Genomic DNA, 22,446 nt, shown 5'->3' with positions numbered 1-22,446 from the left:
AGAGGTGGCTAGAAGACGCAACGACCCCGCGCTGTAATGACGGAACCGAGTTGAGCAGTGGGGAGCTGCACCGGCCGAGACGGATGCACGCTTAGCGACGGATAATAGTATACTGTGTTGCGAGAGCGCTGGACGGCTGAGCTGCGCAATGTTCATTGGCAGCTTTGTTTTCAACCGTAGATCAAAAAGATTTTTATTGATGGGTACAATGAAGTCTGTTTGCGGCGAGCTTGTTCGACTTATAAGTAGGTATACGGAGCTGGGGCCGGGCCCCTCCACGGGCAAAAAGCTTAGAACTATTTAGCGGAAGCTGACGATATCCTGACCTAATCAGGGCAGGGGGTGCTAGAGGAAAACGCACTAAGCCGCTTCAGGTCAGCTAAGCAGTTGGTTGAATCATGAAGTGATGACAAAACTAACCTGCGCTGATTAATCCCGGCGTGCGGTAGTGTACCGATTTTTTGCACTCAACTTGGGCGGCTTTGGGTTTGTCCAGGCGACGCTGGACCCGAGGGGACTTCGCGTACGATGGGAAACAAGATGAAATCTCGGAAGAAATCTGCGTCAAAAACGATGCGTGGAAAAAAGCCTGGGAAAAGGCCAGTCAAGCAGCGTGTCGTGTCACAACGCAACGTCAAAGTCAAAACCGCAAAGGCACTGCATAGCGTCATGAAATACATGTTTCGTTCATCAACTGTAACTCTAGTCGTAGCTTTTACGTCTCTAATCCTTCCTCTATTCCAACGTCACCTTCACGTAAGGAACGTCAACATCCTCCTCATTCGCGTCCTCTACCAGCGCCTCTACAATCAGCTCCTTCATGTGCGCAGGCACAGGCTTCTTGGTCACCTGCTGAATTGCCTCGCTAATCTTGAGCGGTAGACGCGCCTTGGCAGTCGGCATCCAAGCGCCAAATAAGAAGCTGACGCTGTGGCTGAGCGACAGCACCGTCAGGCCCTTGGCCTTGAAAAAGTCGACCAGCTCCTGGATAGTTATATCCTTGACCTCGTACCGGTCCCAAATCTTGTCGAGCACAACCTTGCCATCAGGGCCAGTGTACTCGACCTTGGGACTGGCAATCGGCTCTGAGAAGCCAAAGAAGGGCAACGCCAGATTAATGAAGCCGTTCTTGAACTGCTCAATGTCGTCCTTGCCGTCAACCACCTTGTACAGCTCGAGAACAACGAGGCCAGTCACAAGAGCGGTGGTAGTGGCAATGGCAGGAATAATCTTGCCAGCAATAAATTTGGTCTTGTGTCGGTCCGCCGGATCAATCTTGTAATTCTCAGCACGCAGGTTGCTACATGCGGTGATGAAGTCAATGTGGTGATTCGAATCGTCATCCTTCTCAAAGTCAACAGGCTGTAGCTTGAAGCCTGCGAGGCTGCTGGGAGATGGCAGAGAAGCTGTCAGCCTCTGCAGCTCATCTTCATCTGTAACGATGTCCTTGTTCGGATCAGGTTCCTTGTCATCCGCTTGGATCTTGACTCGAGAGTCGGGATTGAAATCAGGAACAATGACATTCTCAAGCTCGCGCAGATAAATGGCCTTGTCATTGCCAGGAGACTTAATGTTGTAGTTGAAGGCGTGGAGGCTGGCGGCAGCCACGATGAAGCTAAAGTGGGTAGGGTTGTTGGCATCAAACTTGAGCGCGTCGGGGGCGCGCTTGGCTCCGGACCAGAAAGGCACGCCAGAAGATGTGGTTGAGTCCTTGGGAAAGTTGTACAGGAGTTGCTGAATCTTGTTGGCAAACTCAACCTCGAACAAGTTCCTGGCCCATGCAATGCAATCCTCAAAAGTTCTGGGACGGTCCGCAGTCAGATAGTCTCGGATAGTCTCCAATGTATCCTTCTGGTTGCCGCCCTGTTGGAGTGTGGTGGTCAAGAAATCGGGCTGGCTCAAGTACAAGTTAACGGTCTGGGGAGCGTTGACAAAGCATCGCTCAAACATGTGCTCCTTGGCCCAGGCAATTGTGTGCTCGATACGGTTAGGGAAACTGCGAATTGTGCACATTGGAAACTCCTTTTCGGGGGGATCCTGGGAGGAAGAATATGATTCCGTTATGTTCGGCAAGATGACCTGAGTGTTGCCTTTGGTGCCCAGAGTACCACTCTCGAGCAGAGGTTTGCGGTAAAAGATGCAGCGTCTGTCGACGTAGGTTCTGGCTTCAACGTTGTCCAAAGCATTGGTGACACCGTCGAGGCTGTTCCAGAAGTCGGCATTGAATACATCCTCAGTTTCGGCACCAACACGATCACGGAAGGTCGTAATATGGCCTTCGAGATCCGGGTTCATGCGCTGAACAGCCCTGGCCGCGCAGTCACTCTTCATGTGTCCCACATCGGCAGCTCTAAAGAGGAACTGGCGGTTCAGGTTACTCTTTTCAATCGAATCATTGTCAGTCACAAAGATCTTGCCGTTGGGCCCAGAACCCAGTCCCATCATGGCCCAGTTCTTGAGCATCTCACAGCCAATGGCGCCAGCGCCAACGAGGAACTGCCTCAGGTTTGCAATTTTGTCCTGATACTCCTTTCCGAAAACGGCAATCTGGCCATCGTAGCGGCTGCCAATAGGCTTGCACAACTCGACAGTACGTTTGGTAGAGGTAGGAAGAGACTCTAGAGAGTCAAAGTACATCCACTGTTTGATCGGATGAAACTTTCCAGAGACAGCCTTGAGAATTTCTTGCGCTGCAACACCACCAAAGAAGGCGGCCATAGGGCAAAGGTCGCCGAGAGCCTGATAACTCAGTTCTTTGAGAAGCTTCTCATCGACCTCAATCTCGAGCTTCTCTTCTTCGGCAAACTTCTTAGCCGCACCGATTACAACAGCGGCATCAGCGTCATCCATGGGATTGGGAAGTCGACCTTTGGCAACTTGGAAGGCATGTAGGGCCTGGAACCCAAGATGCAGTTGCTGGGGGCGATCAAATTTGGCATAATCAGAGATGAGAAATTCAGGCTCCTTAACCGAGTCGGTGTAGCTCTTGAAGTCGAGAATCTTCGGCATCTTGACTTGCTGGTAGATACCTCCGCGTTTGTATTGGCCAAGGCCAGAGACGTCGCCAATGGAGAAGGTGTAGGGCCCAGTAACGGTGACCTTTTTTGGGTCACAGCCGTTGAGGGCTTCCATTCCCTCAACCTCTGAGAATGTAACGTAGTCGCCATCCTCGAGACCGTGTCGAGTTTCGTCCAGAGCCGAGACAAGACCCTCCTCGTCGATGCCTTCAATGATTCCGTGCGTGGGTGTCTCGCCAGTCGGGTCTACAATAGTAAAGTTCTTTCCGAAATCACAAAAGAGCGATCCAAACAGACCATAGGTGTCAGCGATGACAACGTAAATGCCCTTGGAGTGGCAATAGTCGGATATAAGTTTTTGTAACAGGATCGGAACGCCGGTAAGAACAACAACTTGGTATTTGTCGAACTGAGAGAGATTTTCGTCAAGGCTAACTGGGTTAGAATACGATCGCCGTTGAAAAATGGCTTGTGACTGACCTGGGCGAGTCGTGGACGCTGACCGGGGTGTATGCGTTCAGCTCCGCTACCCTGGGGGCTGTGACCTGGTCTCTGGGCTTGCCAACATCGGCAGGAGTGAGGAAGAATTGGGAGGAGAGGTCGGGCAGGGCTACGGGGGTGCGATCATAGACCGTCAGGCTCTTGACTCCAGCAAGGGCAACGTTCTTGGCAATCTCAGCACCGAGGCCCTTCAGGCCGACAACGAGAACGTTGGAAGCACCCATGCGCTTCATAGCCTCGTGGCCAAGCACATAGAGCTGACGACTATAGAGGGACTCGTCGATCTCGGACTGTCCGGCAGCCACGCCGTCGACTTGCATTTTGGAGGTAGAGTCGGTAATGCCCTGCGGGATGATTAGCCATCGCCACCTCAGACTGGGCGAGCGATGCAGCGCCCGTTCGAGCCAGAAAGACGAATGTCACATACCGACATGGTTCTTTTAATATCTGGTTGAGCTGCTCCGCCGGAGAGCTTTCGCTTGCCCAGTGCGCCTGAGCCAGGTAGCTGGGAAGAAATCTTGAAGGTTGTGAGCTAGCACCCAGGTCGAGCTCTACCCCGCCAGAGGATGCCGCACGAAGGGAAGAGGTCTGTTGCTGGAAAAAGTGTCTGGTGGCGGACAATGGAGCGTTCAGCAAACACTCAAATGTTGGGAATCAGTCGTTGAGTTTGCGTTTGTCAGAAGAGATGCGTAGGCAGTAGAATGATGGTTGCCGGTGTCCGGAACCGCAATTGTTCGATGACTATTTAGATGATGCAGGCATGCTTAGCTAACGTGGTAGCAGCTGGCTCATGAGGAGGGGCAGTGCCAGGCAACCGGTGGGGCGGCAACGCGGGTGTGTAGAAGGAGATGGAAGGACAAGGCTACGACAAAGAGAATGGTTGATAAAAGTTACCCGGTCGTGAAAGCCGTTATTCACGAGGGCACAGAAGACGGATATTTTACTGCTTTTGATTTATATCTGACAAGCTAGACATGAAACGTGTTTTTCTATCGGGAGTTCTTGTGGCGCATTTTGCGCGCTGCTCCATTTCCGCTAGGCACTAAGCAAACAACGAATCTCGAAATGTCTATTTGACGTTCTTGAGCTCAACATCACTATAACGCGCGATTAGCTATCGTGGGTCCATCAAACGGTTAATGTCCAGCTTACAAAATGAGGTCGGCATTGGCAGGAATGTGGCCGGGGAAGCCTCTGCATAGGTAGGTCGGGAAGTTAGCATACAACAGAAGGTGCGATGGTTTGAGGCATCAAGCAAAGTGCTTACCGGGCGCCGTAGCCAAAGTCACTAGGCATGGAGTCAGTACCGGGCGAATTCAATCTACGTAGCGGAAGAAACATACCTGCTGATATCAAGGGTGGCCTTCTCGCCAACCTGCATCTGGGTAACACCGTCATCCCAACCTGGAGTTGTGTTAACCTTTAGCGCGCAGGTGATGGTCAACTTTGTATTCACCTCGAATGACCTGGCCGACACCAATTTTAACCTCAAAGTCTCCGCGGCCGACAGAGGAGTCGAATCTGGGAAAAACGTTTGGTTAGAAAAATTGAACGCGGGGTTTTGTGAAGCTCCTACTTGTTGCCCTTCTTGTCAGACTTGCTGGCATCCTTCAACCAGCCAGTGTACTCGATAACGACGGTCTGGCCCGGCTTGGGCTTTTCGCCGGAGCCCTCCTTGATGATAGTCTTGGTAACACCCATTTTGCGAGATTTTGTATCAACAGGATTTACAAAGGAACGGGAATGCAAGAAGAGAGCCCGCAGCACGAAACAGCGGCGATGGCAGGGTTTAAAAGAGCGCCATACGCAGCTTTCTCAGATGGCGGGACAGGATTGCATGGCGGGGCTGAGGGGGGTATCGAAGTACCTGAAAGCCCTCCGTAATAGGCGGCGAGGGTACGTACCTGGTACCTATTTATTGTACCGCCGAGAAGGGTGGAGACCCTGTCGTCATTAAACCTATGAGAGGTTTCTAGAGCGGGCGCCAAGCGGGGAGCAAGAGGCAGTACAAGACGCTACAAAGTGTATACGCGCAGCTGGAAATCTCGCAGCGAAACAGCGACCATCCATTTATACGAAGTGCAAAAACTAGCTAGGGGTAGGTGAGAGGCCAGCATGATTGGATCTTGCGTGGTGCTACTTTGGGCATTTGTGGTTCCGCCACCAAAAATGCAATGGCGCCATGCCTTGCTGAGTTGACTCGTGGGTACTCTGCAGGGCGGGCGGGCTGTCAGCCCCATCAAGCCCATTCCGCAGCAAACAGAAGTGCCAGACTGATGCAGTTAGGTAGCTTGCTTGTACCTTTCATGTACTTATGCCCGCTGCCACAAGCGGTGCCTCGGACAATAATCGACCAAATGGATTGGACTTGTCGAGGTATGATTTCTTTTGGCCAGTCTATTCAAGGCAAAGACGGGTTGTTCGCGTGCCCAAACGCAGTGAGCAGCCGTAATTGTGGAAGGTTATCAGCGCTACCCTGCATCCGTCCTCGGGGTTGCAGTATTCAGGCATTAGGCTACGACAAGCTGAGGCAATTAATTTCACGGCATGATGAAGTTGTAAGAGCGTACCTGCCTCGGCACACAACGTTCTCGCTGTGAATCGTGGGGTATGATATGACGCAGCCTTGCATCGCTGCACTCCGCAGCAAACTAGCGGGGCGTTCGAATCGTTTATGCTAACAGTAACTTACTGGAGGGATACTTGGAACAAACATGTATTCACTGGGTGAACGGAAATATCAGATACTCCCTTATAATAACGGTAACAAATATTCACGGGAAAAATACAGCTGGTAACTGAATAGTACGCAGCCTGCCTTTCCCAACTGTCAGCCAACAGCTATGGAATGCATGGAAGACGAAACACAGAAAGGCGCACTATTGAGAATGATAAGCAGTGGGATCAATGAAGCTAGATTGTGACTGTATTGTGAGTAGAGGGTGATTCCAAAACAGGCGAGAAAGTGAACAATGAAGCATCGCCAAGGAGGAAATTGAGAAATACCTGAATTAGCAAACGTAATGGTACATAGGTAGAAGACGCAAAAGATATTTATCGAAATGTGAACAGCTGATGCCTAATCACCCTTTAGCTACAACTCGTCGCCAGCTGTCAGCTCTTGCCAACTGCCACGTCTTGTTAGCCCAGCAAACGCCGAGTCAGCTGGCCATCTACGTTGCTTCACTTTCATCAATACACCGTCTATTGCTTACGCCTTTTAAAGTCCATCTTCTGCTGTTGAGATTAAATAGCTCCAGGTATGCTCGAATGAATACTTATAGCAGCCTGGGCCTCTCACCATCAAGCCTCATTTGTCCCTACTTCGCCGCCGGGGCCGCCAAAATGACAACACCAGTCACCGAATTGATGGACATGCGCGAATCCATCAAAACACGGCTTAGAAACATCCACGGACTTTTCTTCTTCGACAAGGTGCCAATGACCGGCCGCAACAAGCGCGACGACGATATAATCGATGCCCTGCATGCCCATGCCCCGTCCGGTCCTGTGGCAGCAGAGAGCAGTCTGGCCCATCTGATGCTTGCAAGCAACTGCTCGTGGGCCACACTTACTACAAAAGGACCGGATGAATACTGGAAGGGCGTTGGCCGCGTCAAAGGAGGCCAGATTCCGCTCAGTATCACCAGAGATCTAATTCTTGCGTTTGTCCGGGCCAGAGACCGATATCTTCACTGCTTCCCGCACAAAGCACCTCGTGATGTCAACAGCTTACTAGTCGCTTACACACAACACCTGCTAGAAAGGTTTCAGGCTTTGGGAGCGACGATGATTCTAGGCTCACCTGTCAATTGGTGCCTCTCTGCGGAGGACATTGAGGTAGCGGAATCGCTGGCTCCACGAGGACCGGCCAAGCAGCTGTCACGAAACAAGTTCGAGCTGTCATCATCTGCCAGAAATTTGCTCGTGCCGGCCAGATGTCTTAGCCCGATTGGGAAGTTCAAGAACGACTTGATGGGGCTCGCGCAGGAGATAATACAGCAGCCGCCTTGGCAGCGAGAGCTCACGCCGCAGTAGGACCAGGCGGACAGCCTCGAACCCAAAGCCGATGTGGCTGCGTCTCCCGGCAAACGCCTGCTGCAGAATAAAAGGAAAGCCACGGAAAGCCCAGAACGGGAAGCGATTCATGACTGTAAGCGGCGCTGCGTTACGCCGGTCGCTGCGCTGGATGAGGATGAAGACGAGCTCGCGGGGCCATCGCCTGAAAAGCCCAAGCCGGGTCAGATGCCCCAGACACCACCGCGAAGGATTATACGTCGCAAGCAGGTTTCGCCGTTTTTGCCTCGGCGAAGATGAGAGGCCATATCTGAGCAATTAGAGCAAACATGCAGCACGGCATCATTCGGTACTTCCAGCTATGACAAAGTTGCCAACGGGAATCAGCCAGAGGCCGAGACGAAACATTTCCGGTACATTCAGAAACGTGGATATACACAGTACACAGGGATTCTGTTCTCTACTTTTCAGAATAAACTACAAATTAAGCATAACTTAACGTTGCGTGATGAACCATGTGTCTGTGGGCCTTGCCCGTCGCCGCCCACGTGCATGGCTGCAGCATTGCGAGCCTAGCCCATATATGTGCATATTCATGTCCGGAAATTGAATAATGATGCTCGGTAATTTCATTGCTTGTAAGAGGTATCATGATGGAAATTGGACTAAAACAATACCGCGACAATCTTTACATGATTCACCAACTTCAAAAAGCCTAGGTTAATGCAGAACACGCTTTGCCTTGTCCTTGACAGTGCCGGGCTGCTCAAGCGCCTCCAGGGCCTTTTCGCGCTTGCTCTTGGCCGCGTCCCAGTTCTGCTGGCGACTCTCGAGCTCGCTCTCTGCGGAGCTGATGCTGCTCGTGCTGCGGTTGAGCACGCCGTGGAGCACCTTGCCCTCCTTCTTCTTGGCCTCGTACTGCGCGTCCTTCATCTTTTGCAGCTCGTCGTCCTCCCAGTGCATGGCGACGATGCCGAGACCAGGGAAATTGCGCTCGAAAAACGCCTTTAGGTCCGGCAGCACCGACTTGTCTGGGCGGTAGGTGCCCGAGTCGTTGTCGATGATGAGCTGGTAGTAGGAAGGGTCCTGCGGGGGCGCGTCCGAGGGCGGGCCGCCGGGGAGCTGGTCGTCGGCGGGGTGGGTGCGGAGGTGCGGGGGGTCGGCGTCGTCGGAGGCGGTGGGCCGCTCGAGGCGGCGGATAAAGAACTCGCCCGAGTATGCAATGTAGGTTTCGACGTCTGAGTGCATAGTGTGCTTGCTGAGGAGGTCGATGCCGAATTCCTTGCCCGTCTCGGTGAAGCGGAAGAGGGAGTCGAGGGTGAGGACGTAGGTGAAGACGCGGCCGCCCTGGTCGAAGCGCGCCATCTTGAGAAATTGTCGCGTGGCAGCCTCGGAGCACGGCGGGAAATCTCCATACTCGGTGCTGCGGTCGTAATTGTAGATGCGGTTGTGCTGCTTGTGGAGGGCCTTGTTGAGGATCTTGCCGCGGATGCCCGTGGACATGAACATGGAGCCGATGACGGGCCGGAAGGCGACGAAGCGGTGGTACATTTTGGGCGGTATGGGACCGACGAGCTGCATCTCAATGGCGCGAAAACTGCGACGATTAGCATGCTGCTGCGGAGATGTGCGCGCGCCTCGCAGAGGTCGCGACTGGTACTCACTCGTAGCGCTGATTCTTGTTTGCTTGCTTGTCCAAGCTTGAGCTCTCGCCGTTCGCGTGCTGCTGCTGCTGCTGCTGCTGCTGCTGCTGCAGTTTCTGGTCGCCTTGCGACGCCGACTCGCCCTGTTTTTCGTCGTCTACCTTTATGCCCGCCAACCTTCCAATCATGGGACTAAAATGCTGCACCCAGCTCGCGGGCCCGACGGTGTAGATTTGGCCGTGCGGCGGATCCGAGGGCCCCAGCAGCTCGATGCTAATCGTGACGAGCGGCGACATGTGCGTGTTGGACTGAAACACGTCCGTGACGGCCTTCAAAAGGTATGCGCGCTTGCTCATGACGCGCTTCTTGCCCTCAAACGTGCGACCGGGTGGAGGGATGCCTTCCCACTCGCTGTACAGTCGCGGGATGCGGATGGTGACGTTGCCGAGGCGGTCATCCTTGTCGGGCGAGTCCTCGTCGTAGAGGCGGCACTTGAGCGTGAAGCCCGTGGGCGGGACGTTGGCGACGGTCCATTGCTCGTTCCATTGCGGCTCGAGAGTGCGGCGCAGCGTGCGCGTGCGGTGCGTCAGATCCGGGTCCTCCTTGTGGCGCTTCAGGCCGGCGACTTTGAGGGTCGCGTGGAGGAAGGGATCCGAAGAGGCGGACTTGAGATCGCCGGGGGCGAGGTTGGAAGCCGAGTGGAAGGTGAAGCGGACAGTGTAGCCTTGCGGCGCGTCGGGAAGCTTGGTCGAGTCGAAGCCACCGCGCGGGCGTTTCTTGGACTTGGCCGGTTGGCTGTCTTCCTTGGAGGTGCCGCTCGGTTGGTTGTCTGGTTGTTCGGAGGAACCATTCACGTGTGCAGAGCCGTTAGCATCGACGCCGTTGGTCTTTTTGCTACCGATGGCTATCGTCGCCAGTGGCGGCGTTTGTGTCTGCGTCTGCTCCGTCATGATGGTCGCGGTCCAAGTTGGTGGCGAGGAAGCCAAGCCCCAACAACGGTCGAGAAAGCTTGGCAAAATGCTAAAAGACGCGGTAGCCAGCCAGGGCGGTTTGAAGAAGGCTGATCCTGGGATAAGAAAGAACTTAAGCATGACGGGTTACTGGGAAACAAACAAAATAGATTGCACGGGGGCGGAAAAGAAGAAATGACGACAGAGGCGTAAGGATGAGTATCGTATTGCACAGCGTCGATCGTGCATGCCGGCCAACCGGCCAACCGGCCAAACCTGAAAAGGGTCCAGGGCCCAAAGGCTCACGGGTCCATTTGCTGGCAGCCAAGGGCAGCTTGTGTCTAAGTCGTGTTGCGCTGATTACAGCGGATGAACCAGCGGGCACTAATTGTTTTTTAGCGGCCAATGGCCTGCCACTGCGCTGAAACGCACTGATGAATACCGGCGACTGGCAAGCTTTAGCGGGGACTTGCCTGTGACGCTAAAAATCAAGGCACAGTGGCGCATTACCACACAGCAGCTTCTTGGGGCTTAGTGCCACGTCGTCTTTCGTCATCACTTTCTTCAGGCTTTATGATTACAGTGCTGCCATTTTTTCCCATCTTAATTAATTCGCATGATGGAAGAGTACGCCGACAGATGGCCCTCCACATTCCAGGGAAAGCCAGCACTGCTGCCGGTCCAACGTGGTTTATTAGCACCGGGCTTCGCCATCGTTGCCGCGTCGCCAGACTCCGCCGAATCTGCACAGACGAAGCTAACGAGCCGTCCGAGCCGTGACGATTTGGTCAGGGAGGGGCCCTGTTCATGCAAAAAGCATCTGTCCATGTTCCATCAGACCTGCGAGCAAATCGACGACTACCGAGACTGGCAACTGGGTAACTAGTGATGGCCATGTGCGAAGATACCCTGTAATATAAGCAACCAACAATAGACTATTTACATGTAGACTATTATCATAGCTAGTCACTTTCGAGCACTCATTAAACAGTCTTTTCGACAGTGGCTGGCTCTCGGTCACTCAGTGATATTTGCACTACCTTCTCTCCAAACAGCAGCGCCTGCTTTCATTAGCGCGACGGGCACTACCAGATGGCCACCAGAAGACAATAAAAAAAAAAAAAAAGGAATGCAGATCAGGTAAATTGAAACGACAATGAGAAAGATGGCAATGCTAAAATCGACAGAGGAACAAGCAGCTCATCCTCATTGATCATGATCCCAAGCCTTGATCAAATGGTGTTGCAGTGTGCCCATTCGCGATAGTCGCTACCGAGGATATTACTTGTTTATCCAAAGAACGAGAATATATGTAGCCTTGGAATTGTGTGGCTAGCTTCATCGGTGATCTTAAATAATGCGAATCGTCAAGTTTCCTCTCGGTCAAGTCTTGGAATTTTCCTCTCTTGCCACCCCGATCACATGTTGTCATGGACGCTATCATCGCCGTTGGCGATACAATTGAAGAGCATCGCTGTACACGTTTGCCAATCAAGCTACTCATATCTTTTTAGTTCAGCGATACTGGTGCATATTTTTTTTTACTTTGGCACACTTTTCGACGCTTGCTTGACTTTGGTTCTCTTTATTTCCCGGTTATCGAATCTCCCTAATCTGAATTGGTCATTCCTATTCCAACGCACCAGCCTGTGGTGAGCTGGCTCAAGACAAGCCGGCTTAACGCTATCTAGACCTACGTCAAAAGAATAGCGATAGCTTTAGAATTACAAGCGTAGTAAAGAAGGACTCATCAGTAAACTAGGTAGTAGATGTAGTATACTAGAGATGCGTTCAGTGGCCTGTATTGTAAATTTACTATAAAGAAGCTAGACCTAGTATTAAAGGAAGGCTCAGGATATCTAGCTATAAATTGGCTAACAACTCTTACGTTGTGGTTAATAGAAAGAAACCCCCCGTTATAGACCTCCACATAGGTCGTCACATCTCCATATGCCATCTTTACCACTGATGGAAGTACTTCTCCTCAGAGTGTTCCTTGAACCAGGCGTCCATGTTGAGCAACTGCTCGAAATTATTGTCCTGGACCCCGGACCAAAACGCATTCATCCTACCCCTCGCCTCCTGGATGCCTGCCTCAATCTCCTCGTCGTGCTTTGAGCCAAACGCTCGTTTATGGAAGTACTTTGCATTCGCAACCCCATCGCGCGACTGGTACAGGCGGTTATCATTAGAGTTCTAGACCTTGGCAAGGAAGTCGTCAACCTCCTTGTCCTTTCCGTCCGGGACGTGGGTGCGGCTGAGCATCGTGAGCAGCATGTAGCGGGCGTAGATGTGGTTGGCCTCCTGCAGCGCACCTCTGCCCTTCTTGTAGTCGTCTCGGGAGACCATGCGCATGGCGTCGACGTCGTTCTCTGGGTCGAGGCCGCGCGAACGCAGGCAGGCGTCGGCGTCGTCAAACTCTTCGCCGTGATTGGAGTAGAAGCCGCGCAGGCAGTACTCAATGGTACCAGTGCAGTCCTCAATGAGCGTGGCGCTGCCGGTTAGCCACCAGACGTTGGGATCCTTCTTCCAGCAGTCGGCGCGCGAGGTGTCTGCCTCCTTAAAGGCCTTGGTGGTGGCGTCGGCGTCGTCGCGAGCCTCGAGCTGGGGAAGAGCGAGGGTGGCGGCGGCGAGCAGAGGAAGAGCGATGAAGGACTTCATTGTGATGGAGAAGTTGTAATTAGTTTCGAGCTTGTGGGAAGAGAGAACGCTGATGGAGAGGTTGGAGATCTGGGGATGTGATGCGGAAAGAGAGCTTCTTTATAGTTACAAAAGCTCTGTATAAGTAAGATATTAGACCTTAAATTATCTTAGCAACTGCGGAAACAACAGGGGCTACGTGAGGCTATACTCAGAGGATTGCTTGGTCCTATAGATATCGGCTTCTACCATCGAGTTATTGATGATAGTCCAGCTTTATTGAGAATACTCAAATGCTATAGATCCGCTTCACGCGTCATTACACTATATCATGCCAAGGCTTCGGTAGCAGAAAAGCTTGACGAGTCAAGTGGTGTCATATTGTCGTGGGGGTCACTGGTGCGGACATGAGAAAGCAACGCCTTTGCTGTGTTGATTGAGGTTGCTGCGAGACTTTTAGGGTTTTACTAAATAATGAATGTACTAGATTCTAGAATGCACTCGTTTCTACACACCCCAACCTATTATTTGGTGTGTTCGAGCTATGATACTTTCGTCAATTTGCAGAATCAGCCCATCAGTTATCCTAGCCTTAGATTTACTTTATGCGCTCGCATCATCCTAAGGCTGATAGATACTTTACCGAGTGTGGTCTTAAGGGGAATGGACTCACACTTAGATAGAAACTTACACCCACGTGCCGGTAGCTTGATTTGCTCTTGTCGTTGGCCTTGTCAGGTCAGCTAAGTGTTAAGGAAGAGATGAATGATGATAAATCACGGAGACCCGTCTTCTAGAACGGTTTCTAACAAACTTGTTAAAGAAATAATCGTCGGTGAACCCGATACTATCGAGCACTGAATAGCTCATATTAGTGGATATTCTTGGCCATGTGGTTCTCTCTCGTTGCCCTGGTTGTCTATATGTCATATTGTAAACTCTTTACTGACAGGCAGGCAGCCATCTGCGCTGCGATTGACATTAGAGAATGTCTATCAAACCGGAAGCCTCCGAGAATAGAAGAAATGATACTGAGCGCCCTTTCTGGAACTCTTCTTCCCTCTTTTACGCGTATAAGTAGATGAGATTAAGGCGCAAAATCAGAGTTCATTTTCGGTTAAAAATGGATACATGAGTCGACACCAGAAGAAGCAATCTTCTAGTTTCTGAGCAGGGTGTATCAGACCTTGCAATGGCGAATAGATTACCTATTATTGGTGCAACCTGAGCGGAGTTGATGTCGGCAATGCCCGATGACAAATTTGCTATCGTCAGTTCGCCTCAACATATATCCAGCCTTACCTAGTACCTGCGGGATGCCGACACTTAATTGTTCCTGACATTTTTTGTTGAGTACGCAACATGGGACTTTGAGTACTCTCTTGTCCCCGCGAACGACACGGTTCGCCGTGCCCTGCTACCCAGACAGGACGCAAACGTAGGACCAGGACGTGTCATTCTTTACCAAAGATGCAATCCGGGACAATGTCAAGCAAATTGACAAGTGTGCGGAGGGAGGGACGAATGCTAATTCATCATCAGAGTAGCAGCCTTGGACGGGAACTCGACAGCTACTTAGGAGGCTCTGTCTTCATAATAGAGCGCATGAAAATAGGAGTTAGGCCTTAAGGCCGAGATAACGAGATTCCCTTAAGTCTCTATTTCGGTATTTAAAGCGGAGATTTTCTTTTGCTTGCCAATCAGGGCGCTGCCCACAAAGGAGCCAGGGTTAAGATGTAGCCTCTGAGAAGCCGCTCGGGTTTATTGGTCTCTGCCTTATTCCGCTCAACAAGGAAAGACCCACATACGTGCTCGATCAAGGATTATCTGGCTCAAAGTGGCCAGAACGCCAGAAGGCTTGTAATTTAGGTCATCTTAATAGTATCTGTACAGTTTGTGCCAGTAGGCCGACCAATTGTCAAGAACGTGCTGCGCTGGTCGAACCCACAGTCTACACCTCCCCCGTGCAAGGGAGACTGGCAAGTTTTTCTTGGGAAATGAATCCAAATGAGCACACCTTTGCGGGCAGCTTGTGCATGTCCTGGTACTTAATGGGCGCGTGGGTTGGAGTACATTCGCGGTGTCAGGCATGAATGAGTATGAGATAAACACGTACGCACCCAAGTGGGTGACGAAAAAGCTGGCCCATTCGCCAAGGCGTCTACATCATACTTAGCGAAAGCTATATAGAATAGAAAATAGTAGAAAAATCTAAAAAACTTCTAAAATGCACAGGATATAATTTCATCACTAAAGTCTAATCTTATCATTATATAAAATGAATATATATTTCCTAGAGTTTATAGAGAGTTGATTAAATCTAGGTAGCTGCTAAACTTCGGTACCCTCATTATGGGCCATTTATTTTGTCACGCGCATGGCACCTTATAAGTTAGGCCTATCCCCTCGCCATCTGCCTCATCGGCGGTCCTGGCTCCTTGTCCATAATGGGCTTGCTCTAGGAGAGTGGCTGTCCAGTGATGGCAAGCTTGCACACAAGCCCTACCAAACACCACGGGTCGACCCGGGTACGCGGCCCGCGTCCTCTTGTTTGAGTCAAGATAACGCCCGCTCTCCGCACTTGTCAACCACCTATCCGGCTGCTTGTCTCATCAAGGTACCGGAACGTAGGTCATTGATATAAAAAAAAGGGAAAAAAAAAGTCAACATCTTCCTGTCTTTGTAAATTCCCCCTTGACTAGATGCGAGGCGAGACGTGTCGAGAGCGGTGAAACAAAACGTAATCATGTTTGCAAAAGCCCTGCTGTTGAGCAGCATCGCCGGCTTGGCTGCCGCCCAGTTTCCCCCGCCCGTGACTGGCGTCAAGACCCTGAAATCCAAATTCCACGAAAACGTGACCATCTCCTACAAACAGGTATGCTTCCCAGTATACTCCCTTCAAACTTTGAATATGGCCGATCCTCATCATTATTATAGCCCGGCCTCTGTGAGACTACCCCTGGCGTCAAGTCATATGCTGGCCATGTCCACCTCCCTGCCAGCCTCTTGGAAGACATTCACGGCGTCAGGCATGAATACGACACAAACACGTACGCACCTCATTCATAGCCTCTCGACCAAAGTCCAAGTCTAATTACTTGCAGCTTCTTCTGGTTCTTCGAGGCCCGTCACGACCCTGAAAATGCCCCGCTGGCCATCTGGCTCAACGGCGGTCCCGGCGCCTCGTCCATGATGGGCTTGCTGCAGGAAAACGGCCCTTGCCTCGTCAACGACGACTCCAAGACCACTCGCCACAATCCGTGGAGCTGGAACAACCACGTCAACCTGCTCTACATTGACGAGCCCAACCAGGTCGGCTTCTCCTACGACACGCCCACCAACTTTACCATTGTGCTGGACGGCGAGGGCGAGGAGGCCAGGACGGCGACCGACTTCTCCAAGGTTGCCGTGCCGGAGCTCAACAGCACCACCCGCGTGGGCACGCTGTCCAGCGGAGACAAGCTGCACACGGTCAACACGACCGCCGAGGCGGCGCACGCGCTCTGGCACTTTGCGCAGGCCTTTTTCTGGGAGTTTCCGCACTACAAGCCCAACGACGACCGCATCAGCCTCTGGGCCGAGAGCTACGGCGGCCACTACGGCCCGGGCTTCGCGCGCTTCTTTCAGCAGCAGAATGAAAAGATTCTCAACGGCACCTTGGACGACAAGACGGCTCATTATATGCACCTGGACACGTTGGGTATCATCAACGGAGTCCTCGATGCCACTCACAGCGAAGAGGCTGGCATCATCTTTCCGTTTAATAATGTACGTCTTCATCGCGTGTTTTTTTGCCAAAAAAAAGAAAAAAAAAAGAGATTAACCACTAACAACGTTTCTGCAGACCTACGGTATTCAGGCTTACACGCAAGAGTTTTACAATGAGCTCATCCACAACTTTACTAAGCCTGGCGGTTGCCGCGCCCAGATTCTGCACTGCCAGGACGTCCTCGAGGACCGCGACCGCATCACCATTCAAGATGAGCGCGACGGCGGCTGGAAAGCCATCTGCGGCATCAGCGACGAGTGCGCCTCGCCCAGCGAGACGGCCTTTCGCACCGTCGACCACGGCCGCTTCGACATTACGCACCCCAAACAGGACCCCTTTCCGCCGCCGCACCTTTACGGCTACCTGTCGCGCGGCGAAGTCCTCGAAGCGCTCGGCGTGCCCGTCAACTTTACCGCCACATCCTCGGCCGTGTCCAGCAACTTTGACGACTCGGTCGACTACCTCAAGCGCGGCTTCGTCGACGCCGTCGGCTACCTCCTCGACACGGGCGTCAAGGTGCACCTCTTGTACGGCGACCGCGACTTTGCCTGCAACTGGATCGGCGGCGAAATGTCGTCGCTGGCCGTGGCCCACGCGCAGGCTGCGAGGTTTGCGGCCGCGGGCTACGCGCCCTTGGTCTCGGACGCCGATGGCGGCGGCGTCGTCGGCGGTTTGACGCGGCAGCACGGCAACTTTTCGTTTACGCGCGTCTTCCAGTCCGGCCACATGATACCCGCGTACCAGCCCGTGCACGCGTATGAGATTTTTATGCGCGCCACCTTTCACAAGGATATTGCGACGGGCAGGCTCAACGTGACGGATGAGCTCGCGACCGAGGGCCCCGGAAGCACCTGGCATCACAGGACGAAGCGCTACCCGGCGCCGGAGCCTCGATGCTACGTGCTGGAGCCGGGTACCTGCACGGAGGAGCAGTGGGCCAAGGTGTATGCTGGCGCTCTGGTCAAGGACTATTATCTTGTCGAGGATGATGGTTTCGAGTCGATCGAGCTGTAAATGCAGCAGGTTTCGTATAGTGCATAACGTGGAAAAGTCGAATAAAAGTCTCGCAGTGGTGCTGTGCTGTGTTTGTTGCCATGTGCCTTGGCACTCATGTTCGAAACATTTCATTGCATGCTGTGCTGTATTCCATCGCCACAAAAGCTGCGCGAGGCTGAGTACCATATCAGCCGTCACACCTTGGTTTTCTTTTGTCGTCGTGGACTGCGTGTGTGTGCATTGCTCGCTTCAAGCCGATGCGTTTTGCCTAGGACCTACGACATGGCGCGACACAACGCCGTTGAGTCACCTGTGAAGGCAGACACAAATTGTTAGCAGACTTGGCTATTTTGCATTGGTGCGAGAACGGGGGTACGGCATACGCGACTCGGGGGGAGGGGGTTAATTCGCAGCTCTTGCCCTCGAGCATGTTTGTCCTTGTGTTGCCACCTGGCGCGGTGCCGTTACGAGCTTGCACGATTTGTGCAACGGCGTGTACTAAAAAAAATTCTATTTATCGCGCAGAGTTCTCGCATGACGCGATGAAAACAATCTTCTCCAATGCAAGAATTTGCCTGCCAAAAGTCCCAGTATGGATCATAATCCGGCCATGGATGCGATTGTCAACGATGGCTCTGATCTGTCGGCGGACCAGATTGCCACGCTGGTGGCCATTGAGCGCACCGGCGCCAGCCTGTCCATGATTGCCATTGCGCTGATTGCGGCCTCGTACCTCGTCTATCCGAAACTGCGAACGACGCCCAACACGTTTCTTCTCTTCGCCTCCATTGCCAATGTGGGCGCTAGCATCGCATCGATGATTGGGTACGATGGACTGTTGCAGGGTGAAGAGTCGTCGTTGTGCCAGGGTCAAGCCTTTATATTCGAGTGGTAAGAGGCAATCGGACGCTATTCAAGTTTCATGTTTCTTAACATGAAGTAGGTTCATGCAAGCCGATCCATGGTGGTCCTGCGCCATGGCATGCAACGTGTTCCTCGTCTTCTTCTGCAACGTCGATCCGGCAATGTTTACACGCTACATCTGGGCTTACTGTGTGGTCTGCTTTGGGGGACCTCTGATTCCGGCAATCACCTTGATTTCGATCAATGATCGATCTCGCGGACCAGTGTTTGGAGATGCAACTGTAAGTCTGCACACCGCGGGTAGGGGAGTGGAGGAGGGTGCTAATATGGACAGCTTTGGTGCTGGATCGGCCCAAACTGGAGTTTGGTGCGGCTCTACGCGTATTACATACCCATTTGGATCTGTATTTTCTTGTCCATCATTATTTACATAGCCGTTGGGTACCACGTCTTTCAGCATCGAAACCGTCTGCGTGGGGCGAGATTCCAGAGCCTGGATAAGAGTGGACGCCTACCGTCTGTGCAGACAACCGACGTCGATGACTCGGCCGAAGAAGTAAGCCGTGTCAATTGTGGTAGTGTTTCGGACGCTAACTGTAGTCAGTTTCGCCCTGCTCGGACTGGGTGCTATGGAATAGCCGTGACCGAAGTACATGTTGAGACTGATCTTTCCCCATGCGACGACCAAGGCCATCTAATACAACAGTCGCCCACTCATGTTGCTACCGTCTCATCGTCCGCCGCACATGTTATCGAGACGACGCATACATTGCACACAATGGATTCGATTGCGCGCACTTCCGTGTCAGCTGCTCAGAGGTCCAACAAGACTAGTTTCTCGCAGCAAATCACCAGGCTCAAGGAAACGGCGACATCGCGTCTGAGGCGACTTGACCCTGTCAAGATGGCATACCTTCGCACCAGCTTCATATTTGGGTTTACAGTGCTGGTGACTTGGATACCCAGCTCAGTGAACAGGGTGTACAGCATTGCCAACGATGGCCACATCAACTTTACGCTGAGCGCAGTCAGTGGCACGGTTCTGCCACTACAGGGCGTCATGAATGCGCTCATATACTTTACCACTAGTTGGAATACCGTTAGGAATATTTTCAAACGAGAAGAGGAAACAATCTTTGGACGGAGAGGCACACAGTACTGCACTCGGCGCCCTGCAAGAGCCCGGTTCGGGGCGGCCCTCGGAGGGAGATCATCGAATATTGGCCAAGAAGATCGCCGCCAGAGCATGCGTCTGGAAGAAATTGAAATGCAGGTACGACAACCAGATTCAACAAGATTTGACAGCGGGAAAAGATGAGCAGCGCAAGCAGGAGCAGGTTAGGAACTCGGTTGCAAGAAGAATTTTTTTTAATTAGTACAGAAACTATAGTTTTCCGCTTAATTTACTACCATTCTTCTTCAGTCACTGCTTATAAATGGCCTCGCCCTCGGCCGTGTCGACGCCCTCCTTGACAGCCTTGTCGACAGCCGCCTTGATCGACTCGTCACCCTCGAGCAGGTCAATCCAACCACTCTTGACTCCATCAGCCGCGAGCAGCGCGTCAGCGACGCGCGCAACCGACTCGCGCGGCACCTTGCCCTGGACGTGGGGAATCTTGCCGAGCACGACATTGCCGGCGGCGTCGTCGGAGAGGGTGCCAGGTCGCAGGCAGATGCCCGTCAGGGTGGCGCCGGGCTTCTTGGTCGCGGCGTACAGCGCCTCGTCGGCGGCAATCTTGGCCTGAAAGTAGGTGGCGAGGATGCCGTAGTTTACTTTTGTATTGTACGACTCCCACTCTTCGGCGGACCACCAGGGCGCGGCGGCGCGGCGCGAGCCGTTGTAGGAGACGAGCAGGAAGCGTCGCACAGAGGGCGTGGCGGCGGCGGCGTGGATGAAGCTAATGGCGGCGTCGCGGTCGACTTTGTAGGTGGCTTCGGGACCGCCCTTGCCACCGGCGCCTGGTTGAAATTAGTTGGTGTGTTTGGTTCAAAGAAGATTGGCGACGATGCAGAAAAAAAAAAGAAAAAAAAAGGCAATGGGATGAAGAGAGAGAGAGAGCGGCGGCGGTTGGAAACGTACCGGCGCTCCAGGCAATGTAGTCGGGCTTGACCTTGTTGAGAATGTCTTGGGCCTGCTGCTGGCTGGCAACGTCCTCGATGCTCTGGACGAGCACGTGCAGGGTGCCGGGCAGGCCGGCGCCGAGCTTTTCAATCGTCGGAACCTGCTCTTGCTTGCGGATGACGCTGGTGACGGTCCACGAGCGGCGGAGCAGCAGCGGGGTGAGCTTCTGGGCAATGTTGCCGTGGCCGCCGAGGATGAGGACGTGATGGGAAGCCATTTCTTTCCGTCTCGTCTTGTGTTGAATTTTTTGTAGAAGAAGGAAGCTATTTGGTGAATAACGGTAAAGAAAATATAGTTGGGAAAATAGAAATGGGAAATTGATGGAACGAGTTGTAGTTTTATTTTAAAAGATCTGGTGGTGCTGACCCCTCACATTGCGTCAAAGTGGGAATTATTAAGAAATTTTACCGCAAGCTTGGAGCTTTTTTGCATAAACAACTTGCGCAGATCATGACGCCATTGCCTTGCGACCTTGATGGATTTGTCAGAAAATGGGGGGGTTTTGTTGCGTGCCGATTGGATATAATGGGCTGATGAAGTTCATGTGAATTAAACGAGTTATCGGCGTTAGGCGATACCAAATTGTTCGATTTAGAAGCTCCCAGAATTGTCTAAACGCAATCTATGCTTGTCCTTTTAACGTGTGGGGGATGATGGGATTGAACACTTTCAAGTGCCACAAGAAACTGTGTGTGGACCGGCAAATCCTGTAGCGGAGAAAAATGGGCGAAATTGCTACGGATTCAGAGAGCAGTATTCATAAGACGACTTGTACACTATTTCATGGGCATCATGACAAGTTATACTGGTAATTTGGTAGCAACAACTCCGCTGCCCGCGTCCATGGAAATCTTGACCAGCTCAACCTTGCGCCGGATCGGGGCCCTTTTTGTGGCGCTTTTTGCGCTGGGGCTCCGCCCGGCGATCTTGCCGAACCAAGATCCACAAACCCCAGAGGACGGAAAGCTGGGTTTACTGGTGTTAGTATGAAATTAGGTTTCGCTTGAAAAAGCTGTGTCAGGCTGTTTTAATTCTCTTTGCAAGTGGAGCAAGTTTGTTTTTCCGTCACAGACAGAGAAGCACATCCCAAGAACGGCCAAGCATTTTTGCTTTCCCGTTGATTTTGGTTCTAAAAAGATGGGAACTTGCCTGTGTCTGGGGGGTGGGGGCCGGGGACATGACGGCTAGTTGCATCTTTGCAGCAACATAAAATGATGTGTTGTAGCCATAGTGAGCAAACTTTTTTTTTTTTTCGTCTGATCCAACATACGTCAAGACGCAGGTTATGAATGTATGCTCTTGCTCTGCGCGAAACGTGAAAGGACCCGTCCTCCAAACAAGTCCAACCCGTGCCCGGCTTAACAAGTTCCGGGCCGTCAAAGAGATCACCAGTTGAGCCACTGTGCTTCTTTTGCGCTTGATCGGCCTCTCTTCAACCACATCAGTAACCGTACTGATTGATCTTGTTTCTCCTTTGTTCAAAGAGAGAAAAAAAAAAAAAACGAATCCATTCTGGTGAAATATCGAAACACGGGATAGGGTAGTATAATCAAGAAGAGGCAAAGCGTTACAGGCGCAAAACATTCCGTCCTGTTCAATGAGCGCTCAGATGGCCTAGGAATTGTGAGTATACCCCAGCAAAAAGTATCTTTCAGACTGAAGAAATTTAACGCTAATGTTTTGATAGAAGTTTTCCGTCTCTGCTGCACGGGACAAAGATCAGCTCGCCACTACTCTGTCGTTTTGCCTGCCGCTGACCACTGTACGCTTGTACGACGGTCGGGAACCTTCTATAACAGCCAAGCCCTTTTAATATTGCTCTGGACAAAGAAACTCCAAGTATCACACAGTCTGATCAGCCTCAAAACCAGCTCGTCACTATACTCTGCTATTCTGCCGCTGCCCACTGTGCTCTTGTACGACGGTC

The 22,446-nt window shown here is 52.2% G+C and overlaps 8 protein-coding genes across 8 annotated transcripts; 3 read left to right on the top strand and 5 right to left on the bottom strand.

Annotated features, from left to right (window-relative positions):
- Positions 1-735: 735 nt before the first annotated feature.
- BBA_02211 (ubiquitin-activating enzyme E1) lies at positions 736-3,951 on the bottom strand (the record flags this gene model as incomplete). Its single annotated transcript, XM_008597308.1, has 3 exons — positions 736-3,448; positions 3,498-3,862; positions 3,946-3,951. The coding sequence occupies 3 exons, from the start codon at positions 3,949-3,951 to the stop codon at positions 736-738; spliced, it is 3,084 nt and encodes a 1,027-aa protein (XP_008595530.1).
- A 636-nt stretch (positions 3,952-4,587) lies between these two features.
- BBA_02210 (FKBP-type peptidyl-prolyl cis-trans isomerase) lies at positions 4,588-5,219 on the bottom strand (the record flags this gene model as incomplete). The annotated part of the gene is made up of 6 exons (XM_008597307.1): positions 4,588-4,615; positions 4,671-4,712; positions 4,786-4,806; positions 4,862-4,922; positions 4,975-5,039; positions 5,095-5,219. 6 exons carry the CDS (start codon positions 5,217-5,219, stop codon positions 4,588-4,590), a joined length of 342 nt encoding a protein of 113 aa, XP_008595529.1.
- A 1,644-nt stretch (positions 5,220-6,863) lies between these two features.
- On the top strand, positions 6,864-7,556 carry BBA_02209 (uncharacterized protein; the record flags this gene model as incomplete). Its single annotated transcript, XM_008597306.1, has 1 exon — positions 6,864-7,556. One exon carries the CDS (start codon positions 6,864-6,866, stop codon positions 7,554-7,556), a length of 693 nt encoding a protein of 230 aa, XP_008595528.1.
- A 699-nt stretch (positions 7,557-8,255) lies between these two features.
- On the bottom strand, positions 8,256-10,128 carry BBA_02208 (C2 domain-containing protein; the record flags this gene model as incomplete). Its single annotated transcript, XM_008597305.1, has 2 exons — positions 8,256-9,132; positions 9,200-10,128. 2 exons carry the CDS (start codon positions 10,126-10,128, stop codon positions 8,256-8,258), a joined length of 1,806 nt encoding a protein of 601 aa, XP_008595527.1.
- A 1,959-nt stretch (positions 10,129-12,087) lies between these two features.
- Positions 12,088-12,789, bottom strand: BBA_02207 (uncharacterized protein; the record flags this gene model as incomplete). Its single annotated transcript, XM_008597304.1, has 2 exons — positions 12,088-12,297; positions 12,352-12,789. The coding sequence occupies 2 exons, from the start codon at positions 12,787-12,789 to the stop codon at positions 12,088-12,090; spliced, it is 648 nt and encodes a 215-aa protein (XP_008595526.1).
- A 2,725-nt stretch (positions 12,790-15,514) lies between these two features.
- On the top strand, positions 15,515-17,551 carry BBA_02206 (carboxypeptidase S1; the record flags this gene model as incomplete). Its single annotated transcript, XM_008597303.1, has 4 exons — positions 15,515-15,643; positions 15,706-15,818; positions 15,873-16,536; positions 16,613-17,551. 4 exons carry the CDS (start codon positions 15,515-15,517, stop codon positions 17,549-17,551), a joined length of 1,845 nt encoding a protein of 614 aa, XP_008595525.1.
- Positions 17,552-18,125: 574 nt separating this feature from the next.
- Positions 18,126-19,501, top strand: BBA_02205 (G-protein coupled receptor; the record flags this gene model as incomplete). Its single annotated transcript, XM_008597302.1, has 5 exons — positions 18,126-18,424; positions 18,477-18,678; positions 18,924-18,953; positions 19,104-19,424; positions 19,487-19,501. 5 exons carry the CDS (start codon positions 18,126-18,128, stop codon positions 19,499-19,501), a joined length of 867 nt encoding a protein of 288 aa, XP_008595524.1.
- A 319-nt stretch (positions 19,502-19,820) lies between these two features.
- On the bottom strand, positions 19,821-20,736 carry BBA_02204 (NAD dependent epimerase/dehydratase; the record flags this gene model as incomplete). Its single annotated transcript, XM_008597301.1, has 2 exons — positions 19,821-20,356; positions 20,478-20,736. 2 exons carry the CDS (start codon positions 20,734-20,736, stop codon positions 19,821-19,823), a joined length of 795 nt encoding a protein of 264 aa, XP_008595523.1.
- Positions 20,737-22,446: the final 1,710 nt, after the last annotated feature.

This window comes from Beauveria bassiana (genome assembly GCF_000280675.1).
Source record: "Beauveria bassiana ARSEF 2860 unplaced genomic scaffold BBA_S00004, whole genome shotgun sequence".
NCBI classification, from domain to species: domain Eukaryota; kingdom Fungi; phylum Ascomycota; class Sordariomycetes; order Hypocreales; family Cordycipitaceae; genus Beauveria; species Beauveria bassiana.
Note: the sequence above shows the minus strand (reverse complement) of the source record. Positions and strands in the feature narration are given on the sequence as shown.